The sequence below is a fragment of the Perca fluviatilis genome, chromosome 21, assembly GCF_010015445.1.
Source record: "Perca fluviatilis chromosome 21, GENO_Pfluv_1.0, whole genome shotgun sequence".
NCBI classification, from domain to species: Eukaryota; Metazoa; Chordata; class Actinopteri; order Perciformes; family Percidae; genus Perca; species Perca fluviatilis.
The window spans coordinates 1579109-1599108 of NC_053132.1; the positions used below are offsets into that span (position 1 = coordinate 1579109).

General features: G+C 41.7%; 2 protein-coding genes across 8 annotated transcripts in view; both read left to right on the plus strand.

Annotated features, from left to right (window-relative positions):
- Positions 1-13636, plus strand: part of LOC120550771 (zinc finger protein 239-like) — a 38888-nt gene extending 25252 nt beyond the window's left edge. The window contains exon 2 of the mRNA XM_039787607.1: positions 11784-13636. Coding sequence (XP_039643541.1) covers positions 11784-12146 — 363 coding nt within the window. The 3' untranslated portion in view covers positions 12147-13636. The remainder of the gene's footprint in view (positions 1-11783) is intronic.
- A 1736-nt stretch (positions 13637-15372) lies between these two features.
- LOC120550774 (TBC1 domain family member 12-like) overlaps positions 15373-20000 on the plus strand; it is a 21600-nt gene continuing 16972 nt past the window's right edge. For all 7 annotated transcript variants that reach the window (XR_005637782.1, XM_039787608.1, XM_039787611.1 and 4 more), the window contains exons 1-2: positions 15373-15583; positions 19446-19890. Coding sequence is in view for 6 of the 7 variants with exons in the window: in XM_039787608.1 (XP_039643542.1) it covers positions 19469-19890 (422 nt within the window). In the remaining variant the exon portion in view is untranslated. The remainder of the gene's footprint in view (positions 15584-19445; positions 19891-20000) is intronic.

Below are 20000 nucleotides of genomic sequence, written 5' to 3' on the forward strand. Positions count from 1 at the left end.
ACATTTACATAGGCTACACAACTGACCTGAGATCAGGCGGAACATTTACATACTACACAACTGACCTGAGATAGGGACTTTAATACTACACAACTGACCGAGACAGGTACATTTACATAGGCTACAAGTGACTGAGACAGGAGAAATTTACATACTACACTGATGAGAAAGATAATACTACAACTGACCTGAGACGGGAGTACATTTTACATAGGCTACAAACTGACATGAGGATCAGGTGAGAACATTTTACATAAGGCTACACAACTGACCTGAGATCAGGTAGAACATTTACTAGGCTACACAACTGACCTGAGATCAGGTAGTACATTTACATGACTACACAACTGACCTGAGATCAGGGGTACATTTTACATAGGCTACACAACTGACCTGAGATCAGGCAGTACATTTACATAGGCTACACAACTGACCTGAGATCAGGTAGTACATTTATATAGGCTACACAACTGACCTGAGATCAGGTAGAATATTTACATAACTACACAACTGACCTGAGATCAGGCAGTACATTTACATACTACACAACTGACCTGGAGATCGGGCGGTACATTTTACATAGCTAACAACTGATGGGAGATCAGGGGTACATTTACATACTACACAACTGACCTGAGATCAGGTAGTACATTTACATAGGCTACACAACTGACCTGAGATCAGGTAGAACATTTACATAGGCTAAGACAATTGACCTGAGATCAGGTAGTACATTTTACATAGGCTACACAACTGACCTGAGATCAGGTAGTACATTTACATAGCTACACAACTGACCTGAGATCAGGTAGTACATTTAAATAGGCTACACAACTGACCTGAGATCAGGTAGTACATTTACATAGGCTACACAACTGACCTGAGATCAGGTGGAACATTTACATAGGCTACACAACTGACCTGAGATCAGGTAGTACATTTTACATAGGCTACACAACTGACCTGAGATCAGGCGGTACATTTACATAGGCTACACAACTGACCTGAGATCAGGCGGAGTACATTTACATAGTGCTACAACTGACCTGAGATCAGGTAGTAATTTACATACTACACAACTGACCGGAGATCAGGTGTACATTTACATAGGCTAACAACTGACCGAGATCGGGCGGTACATTTTACATAGGCTACAAACTGACCTGAGATCAGGTAGTACATTTACATAGGCTACACAACTGACCTGAGATCAGGTATAATTTAGATAGCTACATAACTGACCGGAGGATCGGGCGAGTACATTTTCATAGGCTACACAACTGACCTGAGATCAGGTAGTACATTTACATAGGCTACACAACTGACCTGAGATCAGGGTAGTACATTTACATAGGCTACACAACTGACCTGAGATCAGGTAGAACATTTACATAGGCTACACAACTGACCTGAGTTCGGGCGGTACATTTTACATAGGCTACACAACTGACCTGAGATCAGGGCGGTACATTTACATAGGCTACACAACTGACCTGGAGATCAGGCAGTACATTTACATACTACACAACTGACCTGAGATCAGGCAGTACATTTTACATAGGCTACACAACTGACCTGAGATCGGGCAGTACATTTACATACTACACAACTGACCTGGAGATCAGGTAGTACATTTAATATGCTACACAACTGACCTGAGATCAGGTAGTACATTTACATAGGCTACACAACTGACCTGAGATCCGGAGTACATTTACATAGGCTACACAACTGACCTGAGATCAGGTAGTACATTTACATAGGCTACACAACTGACCTGAGATCAGGTGGTACATTTACATAGGCTACACAACTGACCTGAGATCAGGCAGTACATTTACATAGGCTACACAACTGACCTGAGATCAGGTAGTACATTTACATAGGGCTACACAACTGACCTGGAGATCAGGCGATTACATTTAAATAGGCTACACAACTGACCTGAGATCAGGTAGTACATTTACATAGGCTACACAACTGACCTGAGATCAGGTAGTACATTTTACATAGGCTACACAACTGACCTGAGATCGAAGTGGTACAATTACATAGGCTACACAACTGACCTGAGATCAGGTGGTACATTTTACATAGGCTACACAACTGACCTGAGATCAGGGTGGTACATTTACATAGGCTACACAACTGACCTGAGATCAGGCAGTACATTTACATAGGCTACACAACTGACCTGAGATCAGGTAGTACTTTACATAGGCTACAAAACTGACCGAGATCAGGTAGTACATTTACATAGGCTACACAACTGACCTGAGATCAGGTAGTACATTTACATAGGCTACACAACTGACCTGAGATCAGGTAGAACATTTACATAGGCTACACAACTGACCTGAGATCAGGTAGTACATTTACATAGGCTACACAACTGACCTGAGATCAGGTAGAACATTTACATAGGCTACACAACTGACCTGAGATCAGGCGGTACATTTTACATAGGCTACACAACTGACCTGAGATCAGGTAGTACTTTACATAACTACACAACTGACCTGAGATCAGGTAGGATATTTACATAGGTACACACTACCGATCAGGAGAACATTTACATACTACACAACTGACCAGGATCAGGCAGTACATTTACATAGACTAACAACTGACCTGAGGTCAGGCAGTACATTTACATAGCTACACAACTGACCTGAGATCAGGCAGTACATTTACATACTACACAACTGACCTGAGATCAGGTAAGTACATTTACATAGGCTACACAACTGACCTGAGATCAGGCGAGTACATTTACATAGGCTACACAACTGACCTGAGATCAGGTGGAACATTTAGTAGGCTACACAACTGACCTGAGATCAGGTGGTAGTACATTTACATAGGCTACAAAGACCGACAAGATCAGGTAGTACATTTACATAGGCTACACAACTGACCTGAGATCAGGTAGTACATTTACATAGGCTACACAACTGACCGAGATCAGGAGAACATTTACATACTACACAACTGACCTGAGATCAGGTAGTACATTTTACATAGGCTACACAACTGACCTGAGATCAGGCAGTACATTTACATAGGCTACACAACTGACCTGAGATCAGGGCGTTACATTTACATAGGCTACACAACTGACCTGAGATCGGGCGTACATTTACATACTACACAACTGACCTGAGATCGGGTGGTACATTTACATAGGCTACACAACTGACCTGAGATCGGGCGGTACATTTACATAGGCTACACAACTGACCTGAGATCAGGCGGTACATTTACATAGGCTACAACTGACCTGAGATCAGGCAGTACATTTACATACTACACAGCTGACCTGAGATCAGGCGGTACATTTACATAGGCTACACAACTGACCTGAGATCAGGTCGGTACATTTACATAGGCTACACAACTGACCGGAGATCGGGTAGAACATTTACATAGGCTACACAACTGACCTGAGATCAGGTGAGAACATTTACATAGGCTACACAACTGACCTGAGATCAGGCAGTACATTTACATAGGCTACACAACTGACCTGAGATCAGGCAGTACATTTACATAGGCCACACAACTGACCTGAGATCAGGCAGTACATTTACATACTACACAACTGACCTGAGATCAGGCAGTACATTTACATAGGCTACAAACTGACACCTGAGATCAGGCAGGTACATTTACATACTACACAACTGACCTGAGATCAGGCAGTACATTTACATAGGCTACACAACTGACCTGAGATCAGGCGAGTACATTTACATAGGCTACACAACTGACCTGAGATCAGGCAGTACATTTACATACTACACAACTGACCTGAGATCAGGCAGTACATTTACATACTACACAACTGACCTGAGATCAGGCAGTACATTTACATACTACACAACTGACCTGAGATCAGGTAGTACATTTACATAGGCTACACAACTGACCTGAGATCAGGTAGAACATTTACATAGGCTACACAACTGACCTGAGATCAGGTGGACGTACTTACATAGGCTACACAACTGACCTGAGATCAGGCAGTACATTTACATAGGCTACACAACTGACCTGCGATCAGGCAGTACATTTACATAGGCTACACAACTGACCTGAGATCAGGTAGAACATTTACATAGGCTACACAACTGACCTGAGATCAGGTAGTACATTTACATAGGCTACACAACTGACCTGAGATCAGATAGTACATTTACATAGGCTACACAACTGACCTGAGATCAGGCAGTACATTTACATAGGCTACACAACTGACCTGAGATCAGGCAGTACATTTACATAGGCTACACAACTGACCTGAGATCAGATAGTACATTTACATAGGCTACACAACTGACCTGAGATCAGGTAGTCTTCAGAATCTAGGTCGCGCAGATCTCTGCTATTCCATTACAAAATTCACTTCTGAAACTTTTTTATGCGAGAAATCAACTATGTAAGGCTCAAATATGGGCCTCTTTACGAAAATGGATGGCTAATTGCAAATTTTGTCCAACTGTGTGTCGGAATTCAGCTGCCGGTGCTGCCTGTGTCCCTGCGTCGCCCACCGCTCTGCTGTGAGGTACTTGGGAGGCTCCGTCCCGACTGGCAGCCCACAGCACTCCATACCCGCCGCAAGTCACCGGTTTTTGGATAATGGACTACTAAACGCTGGTGCTCTGCCAGAGCTCCAGGGCCTGCAGCTCCCCTCTTCCTGCTAGCTAAATGCCGGTGTGTGTGAGTGAGAGCACGGTCAGCGAGCTTGTTACGCCAGCAATCTCTTACCACAGGTTCCAGTTAATCTTTTAATGTGAGTAATTATAATGTGTTGAGTTACTTAAACAAACGATTGGGGAAATAAACGCCGCTTGTCCGTGAGTCTCATTGATAGAGCCTGCGGCTGGATGTAGCTCTATCAATGAGAGCTAGCTCCTCTTAGAATTCCTCTGAAATTCACAAATATTCATTATCTTGAAATCGGACACCGTTGTTAGCTTTATAAAACCTTTAGGGAGATGTTGTATAAGTGGCGTGACGAAATTCAAACTGTAAATATACTCAAATTAAGGCGGAAAAAAGAAGGTAACTATCCGTGATCTGTAGCTAGGATTGAAGGGGACAGTCACAGCTAACGAAACACTTTGTCTTCACAAATATTCATTAACTTGGAAATCGGAAACCGTTGTTAGCTTTATAAGACCTTTAGTTAGATGTTGTATAAGTGCGTGACATGTGTGTAACATGTGGTAACAGATTGCTGGTCGTAACAAGCTCGCTGACCGCACTCTCACTCTCACAACGGGCCATTTAGCTAGCAGGGAAAGAGAGGAGCTGAAGGCCCTGGAGCTCTGTCAGGGCAGCGTTTGGTAGTCCCTGCTGTGGGCTGCAGCCGTGACCGAGCTCCAAGCACTCATAGCAGGCCGGGGTCTGTGAAGGAAGGCAGGCCGGGGTCTGTGGAGGAAGGCAGGCCGGGGTCTGTGGAGGAAGGCAGGCCGGGGTCTGTGGAGGAAGGCAGGCCGGGGTCTGTGGAGGAAGGCAGGCCGGGCAGCGAGGCAGCACCAGCGGCTAAACTCCGACACACAGTCTTACCAAAGTTGCAATTAGCCATCAATTTTCGTAAAACGGCCCATATTTGAGCTTCATATAGTTGATTTCTCGCTTAAAAAAGTATCGGAAGTGAATTTAATAACGAAATAGCCCGATAAACAATGTATAACTTTGCAGTGAGACCTGCTGTCAGTCTCCCGTGTGTTTCTATGTAGTTTGCTCAAACCAATCAGCGCGTAGCTCATTCTGAATATTCATGAGCAGACCATATTTGGAAGAAAAGCTCTTGTTCCAAATAGAGCCATATTCACAGGGTAGTTAAGGGCCTAATAAAATATCATTCGGGCAGTTTTCAGCCCAACCAATGTTACATACCCCATTAGGAGACCTTAAGGAACAGTGTGAAATACCCTAAATAATCATTCTATCACCCCTTTAACCTCAGCGTTGTATTCAGGAGAGATATGAAGAATCCATCTATGAACCACAGACATTATCATTCATTTATAGTTTAACCTCTGAAACTTTAACACTGATTAGTATTCTTATTGGAGAATGTCGACTGACATTTTCAGGAACACAGTCATGGAAATGTGCCAGAAAGTATTGGTTAAAATGCGTATGAACCCTGTATGTAAGCACTTCTGTCTTATTTGTGTCTCACTGAATCAGTCGTTCACACAGACACACAGACATGTCCCACTTCTATCTGTGGACGTGTTGTTACACTGTTTGCACGCACAAAAAACTGGGCTAGAGCTACTTGAAAACAATGGAAATCAGACTTTTAAATGGAAGCATTCAACTCGGGTGTCATTCAACTCGGGTGTGACGTCATTCAACTCGGGTGTGACGTCATTCAACTCGGGTGTGACGTCATTCAACTCGGGTGTGACGTCATTCAGCTCGGGTGTGACGTCATTCAGCTCGGTGTGACGTCATTCAACTTCGGGTGTGACGTCATTCAACTCGTGTGACGTCATTCAACTTCGGGTATGACGTCATTCAACTCGGTGTGACGTCATTCAACTCGGTGACGTCATTCAGCTCGGTGTGACGTCATTCAACCAGAAACCCTTCTTAAAGGGACAGTTCAACATCTTGATCTTAAATACTTTATTTATAAAAAGTAAAACCAAAATATACAATATACATAAATGCCTTTTATAATAATGTTGTTTGACCGTAAAAATTACATTATATTTCATAAAGTGTGTGTGTGTGTGTGTGTGTGTGTGTGTGTGTGTGTGTGTGTGTGTGTGTGTGTGTGTGTGTGTGTGTGTGTGTGAGGCATGTATGTCTCTGTGTGTGTGTGTGTGTGTGTGTGTGTGTGTGGGAGCATGTATGTCTCTGTGTGTGTGTGTGTGTGTGTGTGTGAGCATCTGTGTGTGTGTGTGTGTGTGTGTGGTGTGTGTGTGTGTGTGTGTGTGTGAGAGCATGTATGTCTCTGTGTGTGTGTGTGTGTGTGTGTGTGTGTGTGTGTGTGTGTGTGTGTGTGTGCGCATGTGTGTGTGTGTGGAGTGTGTGTGTGTGAGCATCGTCTCTGTCGTGTGTGTGTGTGTGTGTGTGTGTGTGTGTGTGTGTGTGGGTGATGACTGAAGGTGATGATGATGATGATGAATGATGGTCAAATAACAGCATGGTTAATATTAGAGGTGTAGCAGCTTCGTCACTCTTCTTTAGTAACAGTGGACCGGGAGGAGGAATTGCGTGTGTGTTGAAGTTGGTATTATGTAGATGATGATGATGATGATGATGATGATGATGTTGAATTGATTGGGGGGAGATGATGATGATGATGATGATATGAGAGATTAGTGTGAATGAGGAGTGATGAATGATGATGATGATGATATTATGATATTGAATTGAAGATGATGATGATTATTAGGGTGATGATGATGGTATTGATGAATTGAGATGATGATGTGATGATGATGATGATAGATGATAGATGATGATGATGATGAATGATGATGGTGGAGATGATGATGATGTTGAATTGATGATGATGAAGATGAGTGTTGAAGATGATATTGATGATGTAAGTGATATTGATGAATGTGTTCTCTCTGTAACTGATGTAGGCGACATTGATTAATGAGATCAATGATGTGTGTCTTCCTCAGGGAGTGAGTCGGTATTAACACCCCGCCATAAGCCCGGTGACCTCGATGACCTGCAGCCGTTAGACCTGCAAGGCTCCGCATCGATGGAAGTCCCTCACGTGCGATCGCGGCACAGTCCTTCGATCAGAGCAACCTAAGACCACTACATCACCACGCCGTAGCGCCGTCATGTCGAGCCTACATGAGGACTGAAGATAGCGTACCGACAGACGCGGCCATGATGCCCTTGTGGAAGTGCTTCCACCACGAGCTGATAGTTGCGACCCGGTGAAGCCCGTGCGCGTAATTCAACGTTAGCTAGAAACCGCATACGAGCACCGCACAAGAAGATCTTGGGTGATGATAGCGACTGCCAAAGGCTTCACCATCAGCTGAAGAGCGCCACAAAGCTGAGTCCACCACGGAGAAGCGGCAAGACAGTCGAATGACTGTGCCCCAAGACCTTCGATACGCACATCAACCCTGAAGAACGACCAGAGATCCACAATGACCCCTCAGGCGCAATGAGCTCTGTGGCCAGAGCCCAGAACGTCGATCCCAACCTCAAGGTTGGCCAGCATACGAAGTGTATGATGTTATAGTGATGATGGTGATGATGGTGTTATGTGATGATGATAGTGATGCGTTTGATGATTTGATGATGATGATGATGATGATGATTATTGATGATGAGATGATGATGATGGTAGTGACGATGATGATGATGATTCTGGTGTGGAGTCGTTGGTCATATGGCCCTATTATATGTTTGTTGTGTCTTGTGTGATGATGATGTGTTGATGGGGTGATGATGATTATTGTATGATGATGATGATGATTATTGATGTTGATGATGTATGATGATGATGAGTCTTATTGATGATGATGATATGATGATGATCCTATATGATGATTTGTTTTGATGATTTGTGATTTTGATGATATTATATGTGATGATGATGATGATGATGATATATATTTGATATGATTTGATGATTTGTATTGCTGTTATTGATATTAGCTGTGTCGTGTGTCTCTGTGTGATGATGATGATATTATTGATATTATTGATGATATTATGTGATGATGATATTGATGATGATGATATTATTGTCTGTGTATTGTGTGTCTGAAGGCGCTCAGGCCGCTGGTAATGACTCTGTGTAAAGGCTTCAGACAAGTCGGTCAACCTCAAAGGTTAGTCCAGCATCTGAGAGATATGATGATGATGATGAGTGGCTAGTGTGGTATGTTGATGATAGTATGAGTGTGTGTCCTGCTGCTAGTTGTGGCCGGTGTGTGATGTGTGTATGCGCGGTGTGTGTGTGTGAGTTGATTGCAGTGTGTGTGTGTTATTGTGGTGAAGGGTTTGAGTCAACATATTTTATTTACTTATTCAGCCCCCACAGAAAAGGATATGCGATAATCATTTAATATAATCAACCAAAGGTGTGTCGCTGGGTGTGGTTAGTGTGCATGTGTTGTGTCTTTGGCTTCGTTTTGCGCGTGTTACTTGTTGTTATTGCTCGTTCGTGTGTTGGTGTGGTGCTCTAGTGCTGTGCGTGCTGTGCTGATTGTGTATGTGCTACTTAATGTCTGTGCTGCATTAGAGTGTGTATGCTTGTTTATCTGTGCTCGTTGTGTGTCCTGGCTTGTGCGTGTCTGTGCTTCTCGTTTACTGCTTATTTGTGTTCTATCTGTCCTTATTTGTCTTTATTTCATTCGTGCTGCGTTATATGTGCCTGCATCGTGCTGTGCTGCATTGCGTGTCTGTGCTGATAGGTGGTACGTATTATTAATGTGCTGCATAGCGTGTCTGTGCGTTAGCGTGTCTATTACTGCGTTAGCGTGTCTGTGCTACGTTGGTGTCTGTGCTCGTTAGTGCTGTGCTACTTTTACGTTGCGTGTCTGTGTCGTGCTGCGTGTTTGCGTTAACGTGTCTGTGCTTCGTTACGTGTCTGCTGCTTCGTTGTGTGCTTGCCGTTGTATTTTTATGCGTTATTGTGTGTATGCGTTTTGTGTCTGTGCTGCGTTGTTTGTGTTGTGTTATTATTGTCTGTGCTGCGTTATGTTGGTGTATCTGTGCTGCGTTAGCTGTCACTATTAACTACGTTCGCGTGTCTGTGCTCGTTGCTGTCTGTGCTGCGTTATTATTCTGTGCTGGTTACGTTGTGTGCTGTGCACGTTATTGTGTCTGTGTATCTACGTTGTGTGTCTTTATGCCGTTGTTAGTGTCTGTGCTCGTTATTATTATGTGCTTCACGTTATTAATCTGTGCTCCGTTATGTGTCTATTGTTGCGTTGTGTGTCTGTGCTGCGTTGTGTGTGTGCTACGTTATTTGTCTGTGCTCGTTGTCATGTCAGTATGCGTTAGCGTGTCTTTTTTTTTGTCTCCGTTACGTGCTGTGCTAGCGTTCCGTGTCTGTGTGCTACGTTGCGTGTGTTGGTATGTGTGGTGTCCCGATTATTGTGTGGCGTTGTGTGTCTGTGCTGCGTTCTGTCTTCGTTATATGTTGTGCTACTTGTGTGTTGTTTGTGTGTTGTGTGTTGTTTGTGTTGTGTGTGTGTTTTTTGTTGTGTGTTGTGTTTTTGTGTGTTGTTGTGTGTGTCTGCGTTATTGTGTAGTATCGTGTGTGTCTGTGCTGCGTTAGATGTCTGTGCTGCGTTGTATTATTGTCTATTCTTCGTTTGTGTTGTTGTTTGTTGTTATGTTGTTGTGTGTTGTTGTGTGTTGTTATTGTTGTGTTGTGTGTATTTATTATTATTGTATTATGTTGTATTGTTGTGTTATTATTGTTGTGTGTTGTTGTGTATTTGTTTGTTATTGTAGCGTATATCTGTGCACTGCGTTATTATTGTCTGTGTGCTCGTTATTGTGTATGTGCTACGTTGTGTCTGTGCTACGTTATTGTCATGCATTGCGTTGTTATGCAGTATACGTTATTATTTGCTGTGCTCGTTATTGTCATGATGCGCGTTATTATGTGTGATACCATTATTATTGATCGATATGCCGTTATTGTGTCTGTGCTACGTTGTGTGTCTGTACTGGTTTATTGATTGTCTGTGCTGCGTTATTGTGTCTGTACTACGTTGTGTGTCTGTGCTATGCGTTAGCGTGTCGCTATTATACGTTACGTGTCTGTGCTCGTTATTATTAATTACATTATACGTTGTGTGTTAGTATGCGTTGTGTGTCTGTGCTCGTTAGTATTGTCTGCTGCTGCGTTATTATTGTCATGTACTGCGTTGTGTGTCTGTGCTACGTTAGTGTCTGGTAGTATGCGTTATATTGTCCGTATACGTTATTGTGTCTGTGCTGCGTTGTGTGTCTGTGCTTGCGTTATTGGTAATGTGTGTGCTCGCGTTATTGGTGTCGCTATGCTACGTTGTGTCTATTATACGTTGTGTGTCTGTGCTTGCGTTAGCGTGTCTGTGCTACGTTAGCGTGTCTGTGCTGCGTTATTGTGTGTCTGTGCTCGTTATTGTGTCTGTGCTGCGTTATGGTGTCTGTGTGCTCGCGTTATGTGTGCAGCTATGCTTTCGTTATTATTGTCTGTGCTACGTTGCGTGTATGTATTGCGTTAGCGTGTCTGTGCTACGTTAGCGTGTCTGTGCTACGTTATTGTGTCGCAATGCTTTCGTTGTGTGTATTAGTAGCGTTGTGTGTCTGTGCTGCGTTGTGTGTCTGTGCTGCGTTGTGTGTCTGTGCTGCGTTGTGTGTTGTGTGTTCAGCTCTGTTTTGTTGTTTTCTGTTTGTGATGCTTTTGTGTGTTGTTGTGTGTTGTTGTGTGTTGTTGTGTGTTGTTGTGTGTTGTTGTGTGTTGTTGTGTGTTGTGTGTTGTTGTGTGTTGTTTGTTGTTGTTGTGTGTTGTGTGTTGTTGTGTGTTGTTGTGTGTGTGCTGCGTTGTGTGTTGTTGTGTGTTGTTGTGTGTTCAGCTCTGTTTTGTTGTTTTCTGTTTGTGATGCTTTGTGCTGAGTCTTGTTTTGCTTGTGTTGTCTTTTTGTAACATCGAAGCCAGGGGACTACAGATGAAAAATAATAATTCTGTTGTCTGTTTTTTACCCCACGGTGAATCATGTGTTTTATTAGTTTACACTGTCCCCCCTTTTCATAAACGAACTAAACTCAAACTCCAACTCCAGATCCACAGGCGGATCCACACCGGCGAGCGCCCGTTCAGCTGCCAGGAGTGCGGCAAGGCGTTCAGCCAGCAGAGCAGCCTGATCACGCACGGCCGCACGCACTCCAAGGAGCGCCCGTTCAGCTGCAGCTACTGCGACAAGAAGTTCAACAACAGCAACAGCCTGAAGCTGCACCTGCGCGTGCACACCGGCGAGAAGCCGTACGGCTGCGACATCTGCGGCAAGACGTTCAGCCAGTGCAGCCACCTGCGCACGCACAAGAGGCACATCCACGCCGGAGGCAAGCAGTTCATCTGCGACAAGTGCGGGAAGACGTACTCGGACCGGAGGAACCTGAAGCTGCACAAGTGCGGCTACGCGTGAACGGAGACGCTAAAATCAGCCGTTTCTTCAGTGGAGTCTGGCACAGGCAACATTAAAAATGTAATGTTATTAAATAATGTTTTGTCAGAGATAAAGTATCCGAGTTTCTCAAAGTCAAAGCTGTTTAATATGATACAAAAGAGAGAAGAAATCACCACATTTTAGAGGCTGAAAACAGCCTTTTTAGCATGAAAAATAACTTGAATCGATTATCAAGAAGAATCTACAAGCAGGAATAGAGACGTTAAATCAGCCGTTTCTTCAGTGGAGTCTGGCACAGGCAACATTAAAAATGTAACGTTATTAAATAATGTTTTGTCCGAAATAAAATATCAGAGTTTCTCAAAGTCAAAGCTGTTTAATATTATACAAAAGAGAGAAGAAATCACCACATTTTAGAGGCTGAAAACAGCCTTTTTAGCATGAAAAATAACTTAACTCTACCTGCAGGAATAGAGACGTTAAATCAGCCGTTTCTTCAGTGGGGTCTGGCACAGGCAACATTACAACTTTGAATGTTATTAAATAATGTTTTGTCCGAAATAAAGTATCCGAGTTTCTCAAAGTCAAAGCTGTTTAATATGATACAAAAGAGAGAAGAAATCACCACATTTTAGAGGCTAAAAACAGCCTTTTCTGCCTTTTTTTTGCATGAAAAATAACTTGAATCGATTATCAACAAGAATTACGAGCAGGAATAGAGACGTTAAATCAGCCGTTTCTTCAGTGGAGTCTGGCACAGGCAACATTACAACTTTGAATGTTATTAAATGTTTTTTTTGTGTCCACGGTAGAATTGACTTTATCCTTTTTGAGATTGTGGACAGGCGGCATCACAGTTTCTCAAAGTCCAAGATATTCAATGTCATGTTTTGTTAAAAAAACAAACTCAAAGCTATTCAGTTTAATAGGACCTAAATCTGAAAAGAGCAGGATATTTCTGAAGCTGCACAAGTGCGACTATGCATTTAAAATCAGCCGTTTCTTCAGTGGAGTCTGGCACAGGCAACGTTACAACTCAAATGTTATTAAATGGGTTTTTTGTGTCCACGATAGAATTGACTTTCTCCTTTTAGATTGTCGACAGGCGCCTTGGTGTGCTGAGTGCGACTGGGCGTGAGTTTGGCCGACAGAAGTTGAGCGTCACGCTGCAACGACACTTAAAAACAACTAACGATTAATATCTATATAATGTTTGGTCTATAAAATGTCGGAAAATAGAGAAAAATGTCCATCACAGTTTCTCAAAAGTCCCAAGTTTTTAAATGGCAGGTTTTGTCCAAAAAAAACCCAAAGCTGTTCAGTTTAATATGACATAAAGCTGAAAAGAGCAGGACATTTCTGAAGCTGCACAAGTGCGACTACGCGTGAACAAAGACGCTAAAATCAGCCGTTTCTTCAGTGGAGTCTGGCACAGGCAACATTAAAAATGGAACCTTATTAAATAATGTTTTGTCCGAAATAAAATATCAGAGTTTCTCAAAGTCAAAGCTGTTTAATATTATACAAAAGAGAGAAGAAATCACCACATTTTAGAGGCTGAAAACAGCCTTTTTAGCATGAAAAATAACTTGAATCGATTATCAAGAAGAATCTACAAGCAGGAATAGAGACGTTAAATCAGCTGTTTCTTCAGTGGGATCTGGCACAGGCAACATTACAGCTTGAATGTTAATAATTTAAGATTACAGACTGATGTCATGAAGTGGTGTATGTATGACACCCCAATTGCTACGCCATTATTGGCGTGTTATCAAGACGCATACTCTCTTTTTAGCGTGTTTATCTATGTATTTAACTCCGTTTGGCCTGCGTTGACTTCCATTACCTTGTGATTGCGTGTGAATGTTCACCGTAGCGAGTAGAGAGTAGTACGAAAGGACGAAACACCGTAGCTTTCTTCTCGCGATAACGCGCCAAGTGGTGTGTAACGTCGGCTGTATACAGCGTAGACATACAGCTCAAAAATGGCTCAAAATGCGTCCAGATAACACGCAACTTGGCTTAAGAAATGCCTTTTTAGGTTTACGCAAAGTCATGATGTCATGTTGAAGATTAAATTTACTATATCTTTTTAGATTGACAGGTGCAGGAGGGAATTATGGCTGCAACTAACCATTAATTTCATCGATTAATTGTTTATTCATTAAAATTTCAGAAAATAGAGATCCCATCCCAGTTTCTCAGAATCAGAAAGGCCAAAATAAGTTAGACTTCTGATAAACTAGTCTTGATTACTGCATACATAAACGAATATTTGTTTTTTTGTATTGTATTGTATGAAATACTACAGTTTCTGTGATATTTCAGCTGACAGACCTGTGACTTCACTCTGCCTTCATCTGCTACCCGGCAACAGAGTCTGAAGCCTTCTGATTGGCTGATTCCTACAGCAAAGCTTTCTGGGAGTTTGTTACTGAAATCAGTTATTTGTAAAATTAACTGAAATTGTAAATGTAATGAACATTTTTGCTTTTTATTTCATAGATTCTATTTTTCATTTGATTTGGGAAATAAATAAAAAAAAAAACAAATGTGGAAACACTTTTTTTTACTTAAAGGGACAGTTCAACATTTTAATCTTAAATACTTCTGAGCATTTTTTATAAAGTAAAACTAACATATACAATTATACATGAATGCATACTTTATAATAATGCTGTTTGACCTGCAATGTTATTTATATTTCATAAAATGTATCCTTTCCAACATACTCTTATTTTGAAATTATTTTTCTGATTGAAATTTCAGTTTTTATTTGTATTTTCATTACTGTGTGTGTGTGTGTGTGTGTGTGTGTGTGTGTGTGTGTGTGTGTGTGTGATTTTATATTAATTTAATAACTTAAAGGCAGCTTGTGCTATGTTGCTGAAATACTTTTATAAAGTGCAGGATCTTTTTCATTTTCCAAAAATAAGAAATACTAAGTGATAGAATAAATATATTCTCTAAATTCACATAAAAAGCCACAAAATCGGGGATAACATTTATTTCTTACGTTCAAAATATAAAATTATATTTTTTTACATCCAATTTGCCATTAGATAAGTTTTACACAACATGTAATGTGTCACAATGGGAAAATAACAGCGTTACAGATTAAAAAACTAGCCTGCATTAGTTTTCAATACCTAAGAATTTAGAGAAATATAGATTTGTATGATATATACTGAATGTGTACTTTAATCCATCTGACGTCTGGCTGACGTAGCCTTCACTACGTCACCGGACGTCTCAATATGGCGCCTCTCCGCCCCGAGCACACCTGTCACCGCCGCAGAGGATGATTCAGCGGTGTCTCCGCCGTCTCTCCGCCGGCCAGAGGGCTCTGTTTTCGGGCATGACGCTCCGCGGGACTCCGCTGTCTGTTCCCCGCGGAGGAGGCGCCGCGGCCGGGTCCGTTTCTGCCGAGCAGCGCTGACAGGAGATCCGCAGAGGTGAGTTAATAAGTTATCCACCATAGGACCGGAAACCAGCGGTGTTTCCTTTCAAAATAAAACCGGTAACCAAAAATGTTAGCTAGTGGAAGTTACCTTCAAAATAAAACCTGTAAAACAGCAGGACAACAACAATTACTTTTAAAATAAAATATTCGGTGATCTTTGCTAAGTTTATTTTGAAAGACATTTAAATGCTTTTTTAGATTTTTTTTTTTAAAACTTGTAGATGTTTGTGGAAACTAGTTTTACCGTCATAATAATAAAATAAGATCAGGACTCTTCAAAATAAAATTAAACATTGCTTACAATGAATGACAAAATGTCCTTTCAAAATAAAATGTTTGAACATCATATGGAAAGCCATTTAGGTCATAATTCAACTTTTTTTATTTTTTTGGATTCGTGTTTTAATAAAGTTTAATATCGCCAGCTGTTTGGAAACACTGCTGTCGGCATGGTGACAATTCCCGTTTGTCCTGTGCACCCTTTTTTACGGTGGCCGGGAAGTGCAATGCAACATTACAAAGAATGAAACACTTATACATTTTGGAAAACAAATTTACATTTTGGAAAACAAATTTACATTTTGGAAAACAAAATAACATTTTGGAAAACAAATTTACATTTTGGAAAACAAAATAACATTTTAGAAAACAAATTTACATTTTGGAAAACAAATTTACATTTTAGAAAACAAATTTACATTTTAGAAAACAAATTTACATTTTGGAAAACAAATTTACATTTTGGAAAACAAAATAACATTTTAGAAAACAAATTTACATTTTGGAAAACAAAATAACATTTTAGAAAACAAATTTACATTTTGGAAAACAAAATAACATTTTAGAAAACAAATTTACATTTTAGAAAACAAATTTACATTTTGGAAAACAAAATAACATTTTAGAAAACAAATTTACATTTTCGAAACAAATTTACATTTTAGAAAACAAATTAACAAGATGCAAAACACTTTTACCAGTCCCGAAACAAATTTACAAATGACAGATTCTTCACGGAAGGGAATGTACCACATACCGGAAGTGATGAGGTGTTGTTGGTGAGCGGCAGTCAATTTGTGTTGTTGTGAGTATATGGCGTGAATGAAGTTTATGGTGACTTTACGTGTGGTCGGTGTTTGGAGTTTTATATGACGCCGGACCTGACGGAAACATTGGAAAAACAGGGAACGTGATCGACAGCGCGCGCCGGATCGGAAGCTACAGCAGGGGGCAGCTGAGTCCGTCTGCAGCTGCAGGACCTGGAGCTCACTGCCCATTCCTGGGAGCCAAAACCGACACCACGCAGCTGGAGACCCAGGCCGTATTGCTGGGCCCGCTGGAGGGAAGGGAAGCCCGGAGAATCAGATCCAGGACTGAACGGAGCGGACTGTCACAGTCTGCTGAAGTTTAAATCACAGGTTTCCTAAAGGGAGTCTGGCGGGACTCGGACTGTGGATCGACGAAACACCAACTTAAAGTCTCGTTAAATAAATAAATACATGCAGAAATAAATGAATCATATTAGTGGGGAGTGAGCCTGGACATTTCAGTCTGTTTAAACTTCACTTTGAAGCAGAACCTCTTAGTTCAGAAGGGTGAAGTTTCCGTTTGTACTCATATCTGTGAACTGATTATAATAAATATTCTTTGTATTAACACATTAATTAGTCTCTTTGTCTTTTTGTTTAAAAAACTAGAACATCGCATGAGATTTTGACGATTTATAGTGATTTTATTTCCGTTAGACCTTTGCCTTACATTGACGCTGATGCATTAAGGACGGCCCATAGACAGTATATAAGGCAGTGCCTCCCTGTTCCAAGATGGCGGCCCTATTGACGATTCGATCCATAACTGCCGTAGTCAAGTGGACATGTATACAAAACCTCATCACTTCGGGTATGTGGTACATTCCCTTCCGTGAAGAATCTGTCATTTGTAAATTTGTTTCGGGACTGGTAAAAGTGTTTTGCATCTTGTTAATTTGTTTTTCGAAAATGTAAATTTGTTTTCTAAAATGTTATTTTGTTTTCCAAAATGTAAATTTGTTTTCTAAAATGTAAATTTGTTTTCGAAAATGTTATTTTGTTTTCCAAAATGTAAATTTGTTTTCTAAAATGTTATTTTGTTTTCCAAAATGTAAATTTGTTTTCTAAAATGTTATTTTGTTTTCCAAAATGTAAATTTGTTTTCGAAAATGTTATTTTGTTTTCCAAAATGTAAATTTGTTTTCTAAAATGTTATTTTGTTTTCCAAAATGTAAATTTGTTTTCTAAAATGTTATTTTGTTTTCTAAAATGTAAAAGTGTTTCATTCTTTGTAATGTTGCATTGCACTTCCCGGCCACCGTACTTTTTACTTTATTATGAAATAATTAACTGTAAAATGATTTTGAATTTAAAACTTGTCTTAAAGGTGCCCTGCCACATTTACTTCATGACTGAAGTGTCTGAAGGTCTACCATGGACTCTGTAACCGTGGTTACCTTGTTTCAAGCCATTCTAGCGTGGTATAGAAAGCCTGCAGGAAGACTCGGCTCGATTTCTGCCAGATCTCATTAATATTCAACGAGCTAAGCTGCTTGACTCTGATTCGCTCACAGCTAGCCAATGAGAGCCTGGCTGTCAGAATCCTTTACCCAGCCCAACAGGGCGAGCTAATGAATAGTAATGAGCTCAGGCAGCATGATGTCACACTGACCAGCTGTTGTAATTGGTCTGATTTATCCGCTTATTTCTCTTTAGTGGCTAGAGCTGACTAGCCTCGTGAGAGCGTCCTTATCTGGCGAGCTCCAGTCTTCTACTCCCAGATCAGTCTGGCATCTCGAGATGGAGAACATTTGGAGCCGTTCGCCAAATGACCGACCAATCAGCGTTGGTTTTGAGGCAGGTTTAGGTGGTGATAGACAGATGGTTTATCCAATCAGCTCACCAGGATTTTCAGACAGCGGTAGCCCTAATTCTGTCAGCTGCTCGCTAATGCTTTTTCCTCTTGGATCCTTCTTTTGGAATATGGACCAGGAACCTGAAATGGGGCCTTTTATTCCTAAATTCTCGTTACACAAACGGTAAACATCCTTTACCGACATGCTGCTAGCTCGCTGAGCTAACGAGCTATGCTCTGCCTGCAGCAGCAGCAGGGGTAGCCTGGCTCGTGGTTGTATTTTCATACGCTTCGTTGATCTGATTGGTTGATTTGGCCCGTCTATCACCAACTATAGGTGGTGATAGACAGATGGTTCATCCAATCAGCTAACGGTAAGTTCCCAGATGGATATGCCGAGCGATCCATTTGGTGGCGTCGGGTTAAGATCTGACAGAGGAGCTAGCAGGTCATTGTAGGACTGTGCTCGATTTGAAGAAATCCTTCAATTAATCGACTAACACTCATTCAGCTGTATCGACTAATCGATTAGTTGATTTAATCGACAGATCTGTAAATCAGAGTTTCTCCACTAAGAGTCGTGCTAAAAGGATGCATATATTGAATAAGATAACGCCTCCTTTGCATATTTAAACACATTTCAGAGAACGTGTAATACAACAAATAACTGCCTTAATGAAAGTAATCAAAGTAGGTTTCACAGTGATATCTGTGAGGTCAAAGGTCAACCCTTAATTCTTGTGTTTACCAGAGATGAGCTCGTATGTTTCTTGGAAATAAGTCATTCAGCATGAAAACAGCATCAGACATGACTAATGGACTACAGAGACTACAGAGCCACCGATTAGTCCACTAGTCCACTAAGAGGAGCAGCTCTAGTTCGTTTTCTCGTAGAAACGGTTTTGTGTGGCAGGGCACCTTTTAAAGTCAACAAGAACAGTTTTATTTCTGAAAATGCTTTTATTTTGTAGTAAACGACAGGAAGTGGAGTGAAATGGACAGAAGCAAAGATGCGTCCTGTTCCCCGGCGACCGTAAACAACGGCGCCGAGGATCTCGCCGCCTGTTCTTCGCTCTGCCCCGGGTCAGATCACGGACCAATCGGACGCTTCTGCGAGGATCAGGGGGCGGGGCTTAGCCCGAGAGAAGACGACGAGGACGAGGAGGAGGAGGCACGAACTGACGTGATTGGTTCAGACGTGGCGGCGCAGCGTTGGTCTGAGGAAGAGGAAGGTGATGATGACGCCTTCACGGGCGGCGGCGCTCGCCATAGGAACACGTTTGCGTGCCGGCGGCGCCGGCAGAGCGCCCCGGGAGACCTACAGCCTGACGAACCAGAACCAGAACCAGAACCAGAACCAGACCCAGAGTCAGAGCTGCAGTCCAGGAGGCCAGACATCGCCGAATACTTCAGCTGGTCTGTCGCTGGGAAACACCCGATTTAGGAAGAATGATGTGTCTGTGTGTGTGTGTGTGTGTGTGTGTGTGTGTGTGTGTGTGTGTGTGTGTGTGTGTGTGTGTGTGTGT